Consider the following 17,843-nt stretch of genomic DNA (forward strand, 5'->3'; position numbering starts at 1 on the left):
CTCCATAGCTGGAGGCACAGAACACTTGGGGCTTCCTCCCACCTTCGCCACTGCCCACCTATCCCCCACCCAGCACTGGGTAATGTTATGCAGATGACCGGTGATAGCAATGACACCTGCTTTACCACCGGTCTGTTTATATGCACAGTATCTCAGGACTTTACTGTCATGTCTGTGGCATCACTGGACATGCCTAAGAGAGAGGCCACTACATGTGACCTCAATGATTCTCAGCTGAGCAGCTCAAGAACAAAATTTTCAACATCCACCTGACTGAATTCATTACATACAAAGTAGAACTAGGAGGTGGCCCCCTATCTCTTTGCAGACATAAGAGCTTTTGTCTGCAAACAGCAACAGAATCCACACCAGCACCCAACCTCCACCAAGAACACAGCATCTAGTGATGCTACTGCTACTCCCTTTTTTTAGTGACAGGACTTTCTTTGTTGTCCCCAACATACAACCCCGTGGCCTAGGACAGGGCTCTACCCCAGTATATACAGTGAGGGCTGGGAACACTGAAAAAATTCCCTGTCTCCAGGAAGACTGACTTCAGTTGAGAAGGTAGAGAAGGAAGCCTGAACTTTTCAGGCATGAGATGCTGTGCTAGTTACCAATTTATCCACTCTCAGCTCTGAATTCACAGTCATCATCTACTCTGTGATAGTGGAGATGGACTCTAAATATTTCTCCTCTGCCAGCTAGCATGATGTTTAGTCTGTCTGTGGAAGGGCCTCGTCATCTAGGGGCTCATGATTTAGTGGGGAAAACACATTCACACACATAGACACACACAGAGACACATTCCTACAGGACACAGGGAAGATGGGACAGGGCAAGAATCCGGACACAAGACACTGAGGGGACCCATGTGAGCTCAGCTTTACAAAAAAGTGATTTTCCAAAGGGAAATATGAAGAACTTCAGAAGGCAAAGTGACTTTAGTCCACAAGAAACCTTTTCTTGTTCTCTCTAGGAACGTGAACAGAGGTACTAAGTTGCCATCCATGGATTCATAAGCAAACAGCCAGATACTCACAGCTTTCCATTTCATAAGGCTATGTGAAGGTCTCCAAGTCAGAGCTCAGAAATAAATCCCAGGACTTACAAATGAGCCATCAAAACATAAGCCCTTTGACAAGTTCCACTGCTGGGGAATACTGGTGAGACTCTTAATTCTGAATCCAGCTTTGCCCCATCAGGTAAGGAGCAAAGCCCCCAGGAACTCCAAACTCTCCTTATCACCCTGCAGCCAAGAATGCTTCACCTTTCTCCTGCCCCATGAAGGCATTCCTAGGAGTTGATTCAACCCCATTTATCAATCCCTGTTCCTCAGTTCCCCATTTGCACAATCCCTGCACTGTGAGTCTTAGGGTTTTTAGTGCCTTAGTTTGCTCCCCCTTTCTATTGCCATCCTTCTTGATAGGGAGACTGGAAGAGGCACAATAAAATTCCTAGATATATTTTCTTTAAAAAGATACCCACTGTAAATAATTATGAGGTAGAAATCACAAATGCATGAGTATAGAATGAATAAAAATGTCAACTACTCTAATGTTATGCAAATAGGTGCTTGTGGCTTGTGATAAAATTGCTGAAGACAGCTTCATGCAGAGATTCACATAGTATGGTGTTTCACATAACAGAGCTGCTGACATGCTCTGAAAAAAACTAGGTTAGATGACACAAGAACTAGTTATAGTATTGGCAAAGATTCTGATAAATATACATGTAAAAAACTTAAGTGAAACTATGTCCTGATAACTGAGAGTAAAAAAAGCAACATTCCTAAATTTATATATCACACTATACAATATAGATTTTTTAAATAATTGTTAATTATAACAGAGTTTTCAAAAAGAGACATTTGACTGTTTTTTTCTGTATCTCTAGAAGTATATATTACATTCAAGTTGGCCTAAAGAACTTCTTTAAAAATTATTTTATTGGGGTGGCTCAGTCATTTAAGCCTCAGACTTTTTATTTTGGCTCAGGTCATAATCTCACAGTCATGAGAGGGAGCCTCACATCAGGCTCTGCACTGAGCATGCAGCTTGCTTAAGATTCTCTCTCCCTCTCCCTCTGCCCCTCTGTTCCACTCATGCTCGCGCGCTCTCTCTCTCTCTCTCTCTCTCTAAAAAATAAATAAAAATTTAAAGTATCTTATTGAAAAAAATGAGGAGTCTCCTTATATTTAGGATTGCCCTTGTATTCAGGCATATAAGATATATAATAAGCAGGGCATTTAGTAATCAACCAAAAACTTGCCTGTCTCCTCCAGTTCACAGTAAAGGAAGCCTAGGCCTGAGCCTTCCTCCAACTTTCCTGCTTCAAGAATTTACTAAAACCTGGGAGGGTGAGAATAGTGTCTATGGCCTTCTGAGTTACCCCTTTCCTCCCCCAGAAAACAGTCATTCATAGTCTCTGACAGAGAAGGTCTTATTTAAAAATTCTAACATAACCCATATACATACATATGGTCAACTGACTTTTCAACAAAGATGCAAAGACAATGCCATGAAGAAACAATAATCTTTTCAATAAATGGTGCTGGAGCAACTGGACATACAGATGCAAAAGAAAAACAAAGAGAAAAAGAAAAAGAAAGAAAGAAGAGAGAGAGGAAGGAAGGAAGGAAGGAAGGAAGGGGAAAGGAAGGAAAAGAGAGAGAGAACTTCTTTTGTATCATATGCAAAAATAGACCATAGAGACAAATATTAAACTTGTAACTGTAAAACTTCTAGAAGGTATCATAGGAGCAGAATTTTGTGCCCTTGAGTTAGGCAAGATTTCTTAGATCTTAGAAAGACTAACATCCAAAACACTAACAACATTAAACACTGACAAGGATGTGGAGTAACAGGAATTCTCATTCCTGCTGATGTGAATGCAAATGACACTGCCACTTTGGAAGACATTTTGGCAATTTCTCACAAAACTAAACATACTCTCATCATACAATTTGGATTTACTCAAAGGAATTGAAAACTTACATCCTCACAAAAACCTGCACACAAATGTTTACAGCAGCTTATTCATAATTGCCAAAACTTGGAAGCAACCAAATATACATCAGTAGGTAAATGGATGAATAAACTATAACACAGACAGATAATTATTTAGAACTTGAAATGAGTTAGCAAGCCATGAAAAGACATGGAAAAAACTTAAATGTATATTACTAAGTGAAAGTAGTCAATCTGAAAAGGTTACATTCTATATGATCCCAGTTATATGACATTCTAGAAAAGGCAAACCTACGGAGACAATAAAACATCAGTGATTGCCAGGGGTGGGGTGGCAGTGGCTTGGGGTATAGGGATGAATAGGCAGAACATACAAGATTTTTAGGGCAGTGAAAATACTCTGTATGGTATTATAATATGGATGTATGTTATTATGCATTTATCCAAACCCATAGAATGTACAACACCAATAGTGAACCCTAAAGTAAACTATAGACTTTGAGAGATTGTGACATGACACTGTAGGTTCATACCTGATAACAAATGTACCACTCTGGCGATTGATGTTGATAATAATAATATGATCATGTACGGTGGGGCAGCGAGTATATGGGAAATCTCTGTACTTCACTCTCAATTTGGTGGTGAGCCTAAAACTGCTCTTAAAAAAGAGTCTTTAGGTGGCGCCTGCCTGGCTCAGTCGGTGGAGCATGTAACTCTTGATCTCAGGGTTGCGGGTTCAAGCCCCATACTGGGTGCAGAGATACTTAAAAATAAAATCTTTACAATTTTTTTAAGGTTTATTTATTTTTGAGAGACAGAGTGAAAGCGGGGTAGGGGAAGAAAGAGAGAGACACAGAATCTGAAGCAGGCTCCAGGCTCTAGGCTGTCAGCACAGAGCCCAACATGGGGCTCAAATCCACCAACTGTAGGATCATGACCTGAGCCGAAGTCAGACACCCAACCGACTGAGCCACCCAGGCGCCCCAAAAATAAAATCTTAAAGAAAGTATTTAAACAAACAAACAAACCAAGTGTAATTGTTCATAATCATTCCAAACTAAAAGCAACCCAAATGTTCTTCGGCCCATGAATGGTAACAAACTATAGCATTATATACTGCAATTCAATACTGCAATAAAAATAAATGAATTACTGATACACAGAACAAAGAGATGTGCCCCATCAAACCATTAAATAGTATCTCCACCACACAGAATAAATTGATAGAAACAATGCCAGGCACATAGGTAATAGTCAAATGTAGTAAAATGATTAAAAAGCAATAAGTTTTGAGTATTTATTACCTTTGTTTTGAATGTAATTTAATTGTAAGTTTATATCATTTAATTTTTAATGACTGTGTTTAATAATCAGTTTAGGAAATTCCTAAAATTTAACAGTCAGGTCTCTAGCACTTCTTTGAGCCAGCTCAAAGGTGAAAATTTTTTCCTTCTTCTTGTGATTTTCTGTAGTTTACAAATTTTCTGCAATAAATATATAGCACTAAGGTAGTATGAAAAAAAATTGAGACAAATCCTTGGTAACTTAATATTTAAAATTACATTGGTGCTGTCCTTTCAAAGACTAGAAGAATAAATAGCATTTTCGGTAAAAGAATGCCCTGGGAAACAGACATTACTATGTTCTGTTTCATTTAAAAGCCAGATGTCCAGGAATTGGATATGGTTAATTATCAATTTTCACCCAGATGGAGTGTTTGCTTTTTTTCTGTCATTAGATGGAAAAGCACAGCATCTCTGGCTACTTAATTACATTCAGTCACTTTAGCTGGAAAGATTTAAGGAATAGGTGGAGCTTAGAGGAAGGGCATTTTATTCATTGAATGAAAAGTTAAAGCAGGTACAAGAAATAGAAGGAAAAGAATGAAAATGTGTAACTGGTCATGCAATGAGAGAATTTCAAGCCTGCTCTTTGACCAATTCCAGTAGTGTTAGAAATGGAATTCATACTGCATGTCTGTCTTCCTATATTCATCTATTGCTATATAGCAAATCATTGTAAGACTTAGCTTAAAACAAGAAACAGCCATTATTTCACAGTCTATATGTCAGGGAGTTGAGCATGGTTTATGTGGCCGCCTGTGGCTCAAGATTTCCCATGAAGCTGTTAGCTGAGGCTGTGGTGTCCTCTAAATGCTTGACTGGAGGAGGATCCGCTTCCAGGTTCGCTCACATGATTGTTGGCAGTATTGCATTCCTTGTGAACTGTTAGAATGAGAACCTCAGTACCTCACTGGCTTTTGGCCAGAGACATTCTCAGTTCCATGCCACATGGGCTTCTCCATAGAGCAGCTCACAACATGGGAGCTGGCTTCCTCAGAACAAATGAGCAAGAGAAGCATCTAAGACATTTGTTTCCTGTCTCTTAGGACTCACTGTTCTTTATTGCCCAGTGTCCAGGGCCTCAAAAAACATTGCTTCACATATTGTGCCCAGTTTGGGGGTGGTTTAAAGCATGGTGTGTATGTGGTACTTGTTACTCCAACTTAACCAGAAGTGAGTGTCTGAAAGTCTCTTATTAGTAATCTTATCATACATCTCTGCTAGACACAAATTGAATTTAATCTATTAGATTTTATGTTTGTGACCATAAGGCAATGTCTTAAAAAAATTCTTATTGGTTAAAGAAAAATTATGAGCACAAAAGTAAAATTTATCAGAAATCATTGTCTTAATTTGCATAATGAGATGGGCTGGGAAATCTGACAGCCATTGGCCACATAGCTATTGAATACTTGAAATGCAGCTAACGTCACATGTTGAAATGATAATATTTTGGATACACTGGGTTAAATAAAATATAGTATTAAAATTAATTTCACTTTTTTCTATGATTTTCTTAATGTAGCTACTAGAAAATTTAGAATTATGTTTGTGGCTTGCATTATATTTCTATTGGTCAGCCTTGAGCTAGAGGGCTAACATATGACTGGGCTCTGTGAATCATTTGCCCCCAAGCTTCTGACTGAAAGCAAGTGTAGTGAAGTCATGGTGACCCTCTTTTCTAGTGAGAGCAGTGGCAGCAATAGAGACTGTATCTTGTTTCCAGGTAGAAGTGGCATCAGCCAGTGTCAAGGCAAGTGGTGTTGGTGGTCCTAGTTTTGGTGTCTGTACCCAGCAGTGGGTGCCAGGGAGGCTTCTTGAGACCACTTCTAGGCCTAATGTTGAGTACTGTCCCTGAACATCCTGCAGGTATCCAGTAGTCTTCTAATAAACACTTTTCAGCTCAGGTCCTTCATGAAGGTTCTCTTCTCCATCCTAGTCCACAGTGATCCTTCCTCCTTTCAACATCAATAGTCTATCAGATCCAAACCACACACTTGGCCTGTGCAAATTATGTTATAGGAAGGTGCCTTTCAGTCAGACTCTGAAATGAAATTCCCCATGGCAGGAATCCTGACTTTTACATAATTGTTTCTCAGTAGCTGTCAGGCCATCTTGGTCACAGCATTTCTAGAGGAACACTTGTTAGTTATCACTGCAGATCTCTGAGGTAGGCAGAGCGGCTGTCATTATCCCTTCATACAGAGGAGGAAGCTTGCTCAGTGGGGTAGAGTGACTAGCCTAAGGTCTCATAGCCAGTGTACTGACAAATTGAGACAGTAGCCCAGACCTCCTCACTGCCCATCCCCAACCCTTTCTTGTATTTCAGGCCCTGCAATACACATAAGATGGTGTATTCATTTCTAGGGCTGGTATAACAAAGTGCCACAAACCAATGGCTTAAAACAATGGGAATGTATTGTCTCACAGATCTGGAGGCTATTAGTCTGAAATTAAGGTGGCAGGGCCATGCTCCCTCTGAAACCTGTAGGGAGTTCTCATGGTTTGCCAGTAATCTTTGGTGTTCCTTGGCTTGTAACTGTATAACTCCAACTCTGTGTGTCTCTTCTCTCATGTGGCTGTCTCATGAGGACACTAGCTATTGGATTAGGCCTCCATCCTACTCCAGTATGACCTTGTTTCAACTTAATTATATATGCAATGACCCTATTCCCAAATAAGTTCATATTCTTTAGTATTGGAGATTAGGACGTCAACATATCTTTTATTTGGCGGGGGGGGGGGGTGGCATGGGAGCATGTTCAGCCTATAACAGATGGTCACGATAAGAGGAGAGAATACCAGGGTGCCTGGGTGGCTCAGGTCATTCATGATCTCACAGTTTGTGAGTTCGAGTCCCACGTCAGGCTCTGTGCTGATAGCTCAGAGCCTGGAGCCTGCTTCAGATTCTGTGTCTCCCTCTCTCTCTGCCCCTCCCCCACTCGCACTCTGTCTCTGAAAAATGAATAAACGTTAAAAAAAATTAAAAAGAAAGAGGAGAGAATACCATAGAAACTGAAGACATCATCTTGTATCCAGGATTTATTCCAAGGAAGAATTACACTACAGCAGGGTAGAAGGTGAGACTTCTCAGGTATGTATTCCCACCTACTACTGGGCTTGCACATGGACTATCTGGGTTAAGTTGAAAGTGTATATTATCATGAGATATAGTGTATTCCTGCCCTCATATAAAGACTGAATGGCCCCAGATATAAGATAGTAGCTACTATCTTATAGTAGCTACTATAAGATAAGTTTCTCATAGTTCTCCCTATGAGAAAGTTCATCCTTTCTCATAGGTCTCCCTAACTATTCTGAGGCAGCTCTCCTGTTTAGAGGGAAATGATGGTGTGTAATTCTGATGAGGAAATGGGATAAGTGATTGTTATGGTAAGCCTGTCACTCTTTGCCAGAGAACTGTCTTTGATGTATAAAGCATTATTTGGGATCTAGATGAGAGAGCTAGCTGTACAGGAACAAGCCTAACCAAGGGGTGCAGCTAGCATTTAAGATACACACCCATTTTTCCGCCATCTCTTCTTTTCCTTTGATGAAACATATAGAACCTATTAATAAAAAGAAATACAAATTTTTAAAAAACATGAAAAGGAAATGGTAAAATGAGCTCTGCTCCAATCCAAAAGAAAAGAATGACAGCAATTTCCAATCAGGCCCTTTGTTGAAAGCCTATACAAGAATAGCAATATGACTGGGATTTGTAAATGACTGTAGCTGAAGTCTCCAACAAAAGCATGCTAATGATACAGAGTCAAATTACCAAATAGGCCCACCTCCAAATCCAGTTTCTCTAGATGGGAAGAGCATGGTCTTTAGGGGCAGCACTATCTTTTTTTTTTTTTTTTTTTTTTTTAGAGAGAGAGAGAGAGAGAATACATGGAGGGGGAGGTAGTGGGGGGGGGGAGAGAGAGAGAGAGAGAGAGAGAGAGAGAGAGAGAGAGAGAGAGAAAATCTTAAGCAGGATCCATGCCTAGGGTGGAGCCTGACACAGGGCTCAATCTCATGACCCTGATATCATGACCTGAGCCAAAATCAAGAGTTGGATGCTTAACTGACTGAGCCACCCAGGTGCCCCAGGTCAGCACTATCTCTTAATATGTGACCTTGGGCAAATGACTTAATCTCTCTGAATTTTTCTATGTGTAAAAATGAGGACAACTACCTAGCAGGGTTATGGTAAGGATTAAGTACTTAGCATAGTGCACAGCACATATAATAGGTGCTCCATTAAATTGAAGCTTGCTCCCAGCCCTGCAAACATATGCAATATAATCTGCCCACTGCCCCACCATTACCTACTCTTCTCTGTCTTATTCTTTCTCCCCCTCTCTCTTTCTAAAGTTCCTATTTGTAACCTAGTTGAGGAGACATATAAATAGGAAATGACTTTCATTTAATTTTAAAAACTAACAAGTGAAAAACAATGGTGTATGTCACTGATTACTTTAGGTGCTGACACACTTCCACATTCATTAATTCAACAAATATTAAGTAACCACCCATGCCAGGCATGGTACTAGGCACAGGGTGTTCATTGATAAACAGAACATCTTCACTCCTTGTGGAGTTCACAATTTATGGGACAGAAAAGAAACGATAAATATATAATTTAAAAATATGTCAAATAGAAGTGGTGAAAATGGATATCATTTTCTTGTTCCTGATCTTAGAGGAAAAGCTCTCTATTTTTCACCATTGAGAAGAGGTTAGCTATGGGTTTTTCATATATGGCCTTTTTTATGTTGAGGTATGTTCCCTCTAGACCTACTTTGTTGAAGGTTTTCATCATGAATGAATATTGTATTCTGTCAGATGCTTTTTCTGCACCTATTGAGATGATCACATGGCTTTTATTCTCTCTCTTGTTAATGTGATGTATTATATTGATTGATTTGTGAATATTGAACCACCTTTACATCCCTAGACTAAATCCCACTTGATCGTAATGAATGATTTTTTTAATGTACTGTTGGATTTGGTTTGCTAATATTTTGTTGAGGACTTCTGGATCTATGTTCATCAGAGATATTGGTCTGTTAGCTGTTGTTGTTGTTGATGTTGTTGTTGTTGTTGTTGTTTTTCAGAGTCTTTATCTGATTTTGATATCAGGGTAATGCTAGCCTTGTCGAATGACTTTGGAAGTTTTCCTTCCTCTTATATTTTTTGGAATAGTTTGACAAGAATAGCTATTAATTCTTCTTTTATGTTTGGTAGAATTTACCTGTGAAGCCATCTGGTCCTGTTTGTTGGGAGATTTTTGATTATTGATTCAATTTCATTGCTGGTAGTTCATCTGTTCAAATTTTTCATTTCTTCCTGATTCAGTTTTAGAAGGTTATATGTTTCAAGAAGTCTACTTTCACCACTTCTATTCAACCTAGTACAGGAAGTCCTAGCCACAGCAATCAGACAGCAACAACAAAAAATAAAAGGTATCCACATTGGTAAACAAGAAGTAAACTTTCACTATTGCAGATGACATGATAGTATATACAGAAAACTCTGAAGACTCCACCAAAAAAGTACTTAAATTGATAAACGAATTCAGTAAAGTCACGGGATGCAAAATCAATATACAGAAATCTGTTGCACTTCTATACACTAATAATGAAGTAGCAAAAGAAAAATTAAGAAAACAATCCCTTTACAATTGCACCAAAAATAATAAAATACCTGAGAATAAACTTAACCAAGGAGGTGAAAGATCTGTACCCCCAAAACCATAAGACACTGATAAAATAAACTGAAAATGACACAAACATATGGAAAGATATTCCATGCTCATTGATTGGAAGAACCAGTATTGTTAAAATGTCCATACTATCCAAAGCAATTTACAGATTTCAAGCAATCTTTATCAAAATACCAACAACATTTTTCACAGAAGTGGAACAAAGAATCCTAAGACCACAAAAGACCCTGCCTGAATAGCCAAAACAATGCTGGGAAAGAACAACAAACTGGAGGTATCACAATTCCAAATTTCAAGATGTACTACAAAGCTGCAATAATCAAAACAGTATGGTACTAGCACAAAAACAGACACATGGAACAATGGAACAAAAGCGAGAGCCCAGAAATAAACCCATATATGGTCAATTAATATACAACAAAGGAGGCAAGAATATACAATGCAGAAAGACAGTCTCTTCAATGAATGGTGTTGGGAAAACTGGACAGCTAAATGCACAAGAATGAAATTAGACCACTTTCTTATACCATACACACAAATAAACTCAAAATGTATTAAAGACCTAAATGTGAGACCTAAAACCATAAAAATCCTAGAAGGAAACATAGGCAGTGCTTTCTTTGACACGGGTTATAAAAACATTTTTCTAGATATGTCTCCTCAGGCAAGGGAAACAAAAACAAAATTAAACTATTGGGACTACTGCTTTTCACAGTGAAGGAAACCATCAACAAAATGACAAAGCAACCTACTGAGTGAGAGAAAATATTTGCAAATGATATATCCAATAAGGAGCTAATATCCAAAATATATAAAGAATTTCTATACTTCACAATATCAAAAAACCCCAAATAATCTAATTAAAAATGGGCAGAGGACTTGAATAGACATTTTTCCATAGTAGCCCTACAGATGCCCAAAAGACACATGAAAAGATGCTCAACATCACTAATCATCAGGGAAATATAAATCAAAACTACAACGAGATAGCACTTCACACTGTCAGAATGGCTAAAATCAAAAGGACAAGAGATAATCGTGTTGGTAAGGATGTGGAGAAATAGGAACCCTCCTGCACTGTTGGTGGGAATGCAAACTGGTGCAGCCACTCTGGAAAACAGTATGGAGGTTCCTCGCAAAATTAAAAATAGAACTATCACGTGACCCGGTAATTCCACTACTGGTTACTTACCTCAAGAAAGCAAAACACTATTTTGAAAAGATATATGCACCCCTATGTATATGGAAGTATTATTTACAATAGCCAAGATATGCAAGCAGCCCAAATGTCCATCCATAGATGAATGGATAAAGATGTGATAGATAGATAGATATAGATAATGGAATATTACTTGGCCATAAAAAAGAATGAGACCTTGCCATTTGCAACAACATGGATGGACCTAAAAGGTATAATGCTAAATGACAAAGTCAGACAGAGACAAATACTATATGATTTCACTCTTATGGAATTAAGAAACAAATGAACAAATAAAGAAAAAAAGATACAAACAAACAGATTCTTAAATACAGAGAACAAACTAGGGTGACAGAGGAGAGGTGGGTGGGGAGATAGGTGAAATAGAAAAACAAAAATGTTGAGTGCCATGGAAGAAATGATAGGTGCAATACTGAAAACTAATTAGAGAGCAGAAGGGAGACATAGCTGAGGAAGGATGGCCTTTCTGAAGTGACACTTCAACTGAAACCTGGAAGATGACAAGCTACACACATAAAAAACAATAGTAAGGTCTTCAAGACAGTGGGATCAGCATGTGCAAAGCAATGAGGCTGTCAGGAAATATTAGTATTTGAAAACCAGTTGGGGCAGTGTCAACAAGCTAGACAGGACCCTTGTAGTAAAATCCAACTCTTACCATGCCCTCAATGCCCTTGCTAACTTGACCCCTGCCTCTCCCTGACCTCATCTCCTCCCACTGTCCATGCCACTTATTCTCTTTGTCCCTCTTACCTGCAGGTCTCATTCCCACCTCAGGCCTCTGCTTTAGCTGTTTCCTCTGCCTGGAAGGCTCCGCCCCAGATCTTCTCTTGGCTCCTGGCCCCTGTGGTCATTCAGGCCTCAGATCAAATGTCATCTCTGGAGAGAGATTGCTAATTACGGTCCTTCACGCCATCATCTTTTCGTGGTTTGCTCTCCTCCTGATGAGGGAATGTTGGGCAAGGTGAGAGCAAAGTACAGGCTAACAGCACCCACTCCCCCTGCCAGGTGGGATATGTGTGACATTCTTTGGACACCCCTGGCTACCCAAGAGCAAAGGAGAGGGGTTTAAGTGCTTGCTGTGGTGATGTGGGAAACAAAGGCAAATGAAAAATTAAATTCCCTTATTGCCTACTGCCCATTGACAAGTCCTTGAAATGGGCAGAGTGACGTCCTTCTAGGACCTCAGCTGCCTCAATGATGACACTTTGCTAGGGGCAAAAGGGAACCTTGGCTTAATGTTATCCTGACCCCTCAGGATCCTCTAAGTGTACTTTAACATATAAAAATTGCTTTGGAAACTTCCTGTATCTCAATTCCCCCAAGGTATATGCTGGCAATCATACCCCAAGCTTATGGCCCCCTGATCTACATGTGAAGGGTCTCATGACTGAGGTTTTTCTCCTAACAGCAGCTGGCCCTCAAGGTCCTGGAAACCTCGCTTCCAAAATACCTTAGAGACTTACTCTATCCCCAACCCCCCTCCAACCTCAAGGTATTTAATCAGTTACCTGTCACCACCCCAGTGTGCTCTTTCTGCCCTAGGGTCCTGTCCCCATGCTTAAGTAAATTCACTTTTTTGCACCAAAGATGTCATCAAGAATTCTTTCTTGACCTTCAGCTCCAAACCCCATCATCACCCCCAAATCCCATCATTCCCATCCCTTATCACTATCAAACATTAATTCTGTGATTTGTCTTTATTGCCCATTCTTTCCCACCAGAATGTAAATTCCATGAATGTATTTCTTACTGCTATAAATCTGGAGCCTAGGACAATATTAAGTATATAATAGAAACTCAAATGTTAGTTGTTGAATTAATGTTGAATGAAATTAAGCTAGAGAGGTAATGAAAGATAAAGTTTGTGTAAGACAAACTAGGAGGACTTCCCAAGAAGTATGCTTTGAATTAAAATAGTGGGAGCAAGGGAGAGGAGGTGGTGCGCAGCTACAAAACAAGAATTTGGGGAATTACTCGTTCATCTGTCTTTTTCACTAGATTATGAGCTCCTTTTGGGCTACAGATAGGTTTTATTAATCTACCCTCAGCACCTGGCCTAGAACCTATCACATTATAGGCACTACCTAGGTGTTTGCAGAATAACTTGACTATGGGTGTGCAGACGGGTTCTACTAAATCGGCTGCAGCACAGTTCAGGAAAAGGCAAGTAAATCCGGTGAACTGAGATTCGGCTTCCCAAGTAGCAAACGCACATCGTACCGGACCGTGAAGAAGCGAGGGTCTGAGCGCCGCAACAACGCGACTGCGCATTTCAGCCCCTCCTTGCGGGGTAGAAGAGCGCCGGCAATCTCGGCGCACGCAAGCGCGCTACATTCTTCCCGCCTCCAACAAGATGGCGGAGGCCAAGTAGCGAGGGGGCGGAGTGTGGCCGCCGGAAACCCGGCCGCTGCTGGGGGGAGCTGCGGGAGAAGGCCGGGGAGCAGCGGGCCGAGGCTGGCACGATGCTGTTCCCGGGAAGTGTTGTTGGTTACTGGTGAGGAAGGTGAAGCACAGTTGCCTTCCCGGCCCCCCGGCGCCCCCTATGTACGCCTGTCTGGGCTCGGGTCCGGTCGCCGTTTTGCCTGCTTCTGCACCACCCTCTACTCTCGGGTCCTGGAGCTCCGGCGGCGGCCGTGTCCCGCAGGAGAGGAAGCGCCCAGGCGGCGTCCGTACTTCTGGCCGCGGGGCGGACGTCTGGCAGGTGAGTGAAGCGTGAGCATTGGCGTCTTTGCACCGTTGCTCCAGACCCTAGCGGTGCTCGGCCCGAGTCTGCCGTTCTCTTGTCTCCACGTCCCACCCTCTCCCCGCCCCGCGCCCTCTTTCAGGCCTCCAGTTGGCCCCTGGCTTTGCAAGCCCTCCATTCTCACACAGTGGGTGGGGGTCGCGACGCCTGCCGCCCTCCGCATCTTTCCCGACTCCTGGTGAAGCTTCTCGCGTCCAAGCGGTCTCTCTTTCGCGTTAGGTGGGTGGGTCGTCGCCCCTCCTCTTTTAGTCGCCTCCCCATCTTCCTGGTTTCGACCCTCTTGGCTTCCTTTAAAAGTTTAACTGTCTGGGAAGATTACCCGGTAGCCTCTCATATAGAGAGAGTTACAAAGAAAAAGCTTCACCTTGATGAGGGAGTCCAGTCCCCAGGAGAGGTGGTTTGAAGAGTTGGATTCCTTGGCCCATTGAACTGCAAAGGAGAGAATGGTGCCTGTGATGCAAATGATTGTTCATGGAAATTAATCTCTAAATCTTTGGTCTCCTAACTTTTGAGGCAGAGGCTTAAGTTTTCTAGGTCTAGTGAAAGAATTGGGAAGTGTTCGTTTTTAAAAGGAAGGCTTTGTGAATGTAAGATATGTAATGGCACAAGAAAGGTTAAGTGATTTATTCTTTTATCCAATGTTCGCTTAAATTGCCCAGTGAAGCTTTAGAATACCGTATTGTACAAGCCCTTTGTTTTATTTAGAAAGGGCTAAAATGGAGAAAAGCTTTTTAAACTAAAAACTTCTCAAGTTTCTTGGATTCTCAATTGTTGTTACTACTTAACAGTCCCTGTAAGACCTGATTATTTTTTGCAAAATTCAGGCTGTGCCATTCTCAGTTCTTTCTTTATTACTGGGGCAAGGGTACTCAGAATTAATGGTGTAAGAAACTGTCCTGAATAAGCTGGTACCTTGCCAGAGTTTATAAGTGCAAACCACAGGATTGAAGTAGTAGTGGAGGAAGTTGCCATGGCTGTTTCTCCCATATTTTCCATCTTTTTGCTGTTATCTCAGCTCTGTCCTCCTGTTTGGGCTTCCTGCTCAAAGTGGCTTCCCTCCTAGCAAAACAAGATGGCTATCAGCAGTATTCATGTGATAGCCTTCTTAATTTACTTCCATACGGAGAACTAATTGGATAATTTCTCAAGAGCCCCCAAATTGTAAAACTGAGATTATAGATGTAAATGATAGCTTCACCTTTGAGATTACAAATAGGTGAACCTTTTTTATTAACATTAAATTGCATAATATCATTTGTTGAAACTGTGCTAGGTGCTCTCCCAGGTTATGAAAGCACAAACTATCCTTGCCCTATTGGAATTCTATACTAACAGTCTTTAATATGTGGGTTATATAATTGGCCTGACAGATTTGTTTACTTTTCATTCTGCCTCATGACACATAGTCTGTTTTTCCCTTTGCTGTAGACTCTGACCTTAATGAATTTCCTTTTAAATTAATTTTTTATTTTTATTTTTATTTTTTTAATTTCCTAAATTTGGAGATAGAATTGTTTAGTTCAAAAAAAGAGGAGATATTTTTATGTTTGATTCCTGTATGGGCTAGTTCATTAATTTGTTTGTTTTAGGCCTTCATTTTTCTACAACTAAGGACTGCATGTTTTTAAAGGGGGTTATGTCTCAATTCTGTGCTTCTGGCTGAAGATATAGTAGGACTAACTCCAGTCAGTGCCTCTCTGCCTCTGGCAAAATAATTCGAAGGGTTGTGTCAAAACACATCTCTGATCACAAACTGTCATTAAAATCTCTCACTCTTCCACTCTTATGGTACCTGTTTTCTGTCTCTCACACTGTCTTTATGAACCCCTCTTTGTCTCTCTATTCATCCAACCCATTAGCCTACTGCTGATTTCATTTGCCTCCCTACATAACCAAGATCTCACTGTCATCAGTTTTTACTAAGCTCTCATTGATGCCCTAGAATGCCTTATTTTCTGTAGGTTTACCTTTCTAGTGCCCAGTCCAGAGTAAGCATTATCACTAGCTCTTTCGGTTTGATTCCTGACATCCTAAAGGATGCAAGAGACCGTTGTATGAGGATATAGGTTCATTTCCATACAAGTTGGTGCCCTGTTCTCTCCTGGGTTTTAAGTGCTGGTCGTGTACCTTTCTGTCTCATTTCCGGAAGGTTTTTATAGCAAATAACTTGATACCTTCCTTTCTTGAGAAAAATCTCCTGTCTGGGGTATATTCTTTTCTATCCTCTGTATTATTTCCTTATTTACTCCTATCTCACAAAAGGAAATATTCTCCCCTCCTGATGTGTCCACAGTCATCCCTCCCCATCCTTCTTTCTGTAGAACTGTCCATTATCATTTCTTCTTCAGTCTCTCCCTCTCTAGCCTATGTACATGCTTATATCTTTCTCAAGGCTGCCAAATACAGTGCTGTGTAACTCAGTAAAGCCAGTCTGAATTTTGAGCCTGCTGTGCCACTGTATTTTTATTCTTTAGTCCCAGGAGCCTAGTGTAGTAGCAAGAATATTTGACTTTTGACCAAGGTGAATCTGGGTTTGAAGTCTCTTAAAAACACTTAGTGGCTATGTGGCTGTGGGCAAGTTACTACTCAGACTCTATTCTTTATCTATAAAATAGAGTGTTAAACTTAGAGTCATAATTGAAGGAGTTTAGCACATGTTAGATATCCATCCAAGTGTTTGGTACATTATGGAGTTCCTAATAAATATAAAATATTCTCCTTTGCACTCTCATTTCCTTTACCATTTCAGCACTGAAATTGCTATTTTAAAAGTCCCCTATGACCTCCTAATCACCGCATCTATTGGCTTTCCTTCAGTCATCCTTGGTTTCCTAAAACCATATACACCATAGGAATAAGATTATCTGATTTCTTGGTTCTTCTGCATTGTATGTCCTGATTCTTTTAGATATCTGAAAGTTTTTTTTCACATTCCTGCATTGTTCTTCCCCCAAAACATAGTGATTCATTTATTAGGATGCAAACTGGATTTAAAAGCAAAAAAAGAGTGTATTGGCTCATGTGATTGGCAAGTGCATAGATAGAATTGGCTTCAAGAGTAGTTTGTTCATGGGCTTATGTCATTGGGGCTGAAACTCCGTTTTTCTGCTATTATCTCAGTTTTGTCCTACTGTTTGGGCTTTATGCTCAGACTGGCTTCCCTCCTAAAAAATAAATAAATGGCTATCAGCAATGTTCATGTGATACCTTCTTTATTTATTTCCAAAGGTAAAGAGAAGGATTCTCTTTTCGACTAGCCTTTTCCCAAAAGTCCTAAGCTCTGTTCTGATTGAACAAATTAGAAGGATCATGCTGCCAAGTCTGTCACAATGTCTTTGTCAAGAGGGGTGGAATTATTCTAATTGGCCTAACTCATGGATGAACCTTATCTAAAATGAGGGAGAGATAACCAGTGTATTCAGGGGTCTTTGTGCTTTTCACTGTGTTTTCTTGGTGGTTATATCCTGTTTTTGAAACCTTTTTTTTTTTTAATGTTTATTTATTTTTGAGAGAGAGAGACAGAGCGTAAGCAGGGGAGGGGTAGAGAAAGAGAGAGATGCAGAATCCGAAGCCGGCTCCAGTCTCTGAGCTGTTAGCACAGAGCCCAATGCTGGGCTCGAACTCTCGAGCAGTGAGATCATGACCTGAGCTGAAGTCGGACGCTCGACCAACTGAGCCACCCAGGTGCCCCATCCTATTTTTAATGACACAAATCATTTTTGTGTGGAATGTTTCCCAGTTCTGCAACTTGACTTCTCACCTACATTGCTTGCTATATTTCTCTTAAATGTACTACTGTAAGCTTAACTCAAACCAGTTGGAATCAAATGGAATTTGATTTTCATGTACT

General features: G+C 40.4%; 1 protein-coding gene and 1 long non-coding RNA gene across 9 annotated transcripts in view; one reads left to right on the forward strand and one right to left on the reverse strand.

Moving 5' to 3' along the window:
* LOC125147719 (uncharacterized) overlaps positions 1-14,221 on the reverse strand; it is a 39,242-nt gene extending 25,021 nt beyond the window's left edge. The window contains exons 1-2 of the long non-coding RNA XR_007145291.1: positions 14,118-14,221; positions 12,001-12,188 (exon numbers count right to left, since the gene is read on the reverse strand). This is a non-coding gene — a long non-coding RNA (uncharacterized LOC125147719). The remainder of the gene's footprint in view (positions 1-12,000; positions 12,189-14,117) is intronic.
* The window catches only part of APC (APC regulator of WNT signaling pathway), a 175,165-nt gene that overhangs the window by 13,716 nt on the left and 143,606 nt on the right, over positions 1-17,843 (forward strand). For 5 of the 8 annotated variants that reach the window (XM_047823707.1, XM_047824052.1, XM_047824289.1 and 2 more), the window contains exon 1: positions 13,546-13,951. The exons of 1 other annotated variant lie outside the window; for it this stretch is intronic. In XM_047823707.1, the coding sequence (XP_047679663.1) occupies positions 13,793-13,951 (159 nt within the window). In that variant the 5' untranslated portion in view covers positions 13,546-13,792. Of the gene's footprint in view, positions 1-13,545; positions 13,952-14,192; positions 14,213-17,843 lie in introns of those variants that run through there. 2 more of the 8 variants (XM_047823849.1, XM_047823988.1) reach the window with 2 other exon arrangements.

This window comes from Prionailurus viverrinus, chromosome A1, assembly GCF_022837055.1.
Source record: "Prionailurus viverrinus isolate Anna chromosome A1, UM_Priviv_1.0, whole genome shotgun sequence".
Classification (NCBI taxonomy): Eukaryota; Metazoa; Chordata; class Mammalia; order Carnivora; family Felidae; genus Prionailurus; species Prionailurus viverrinus.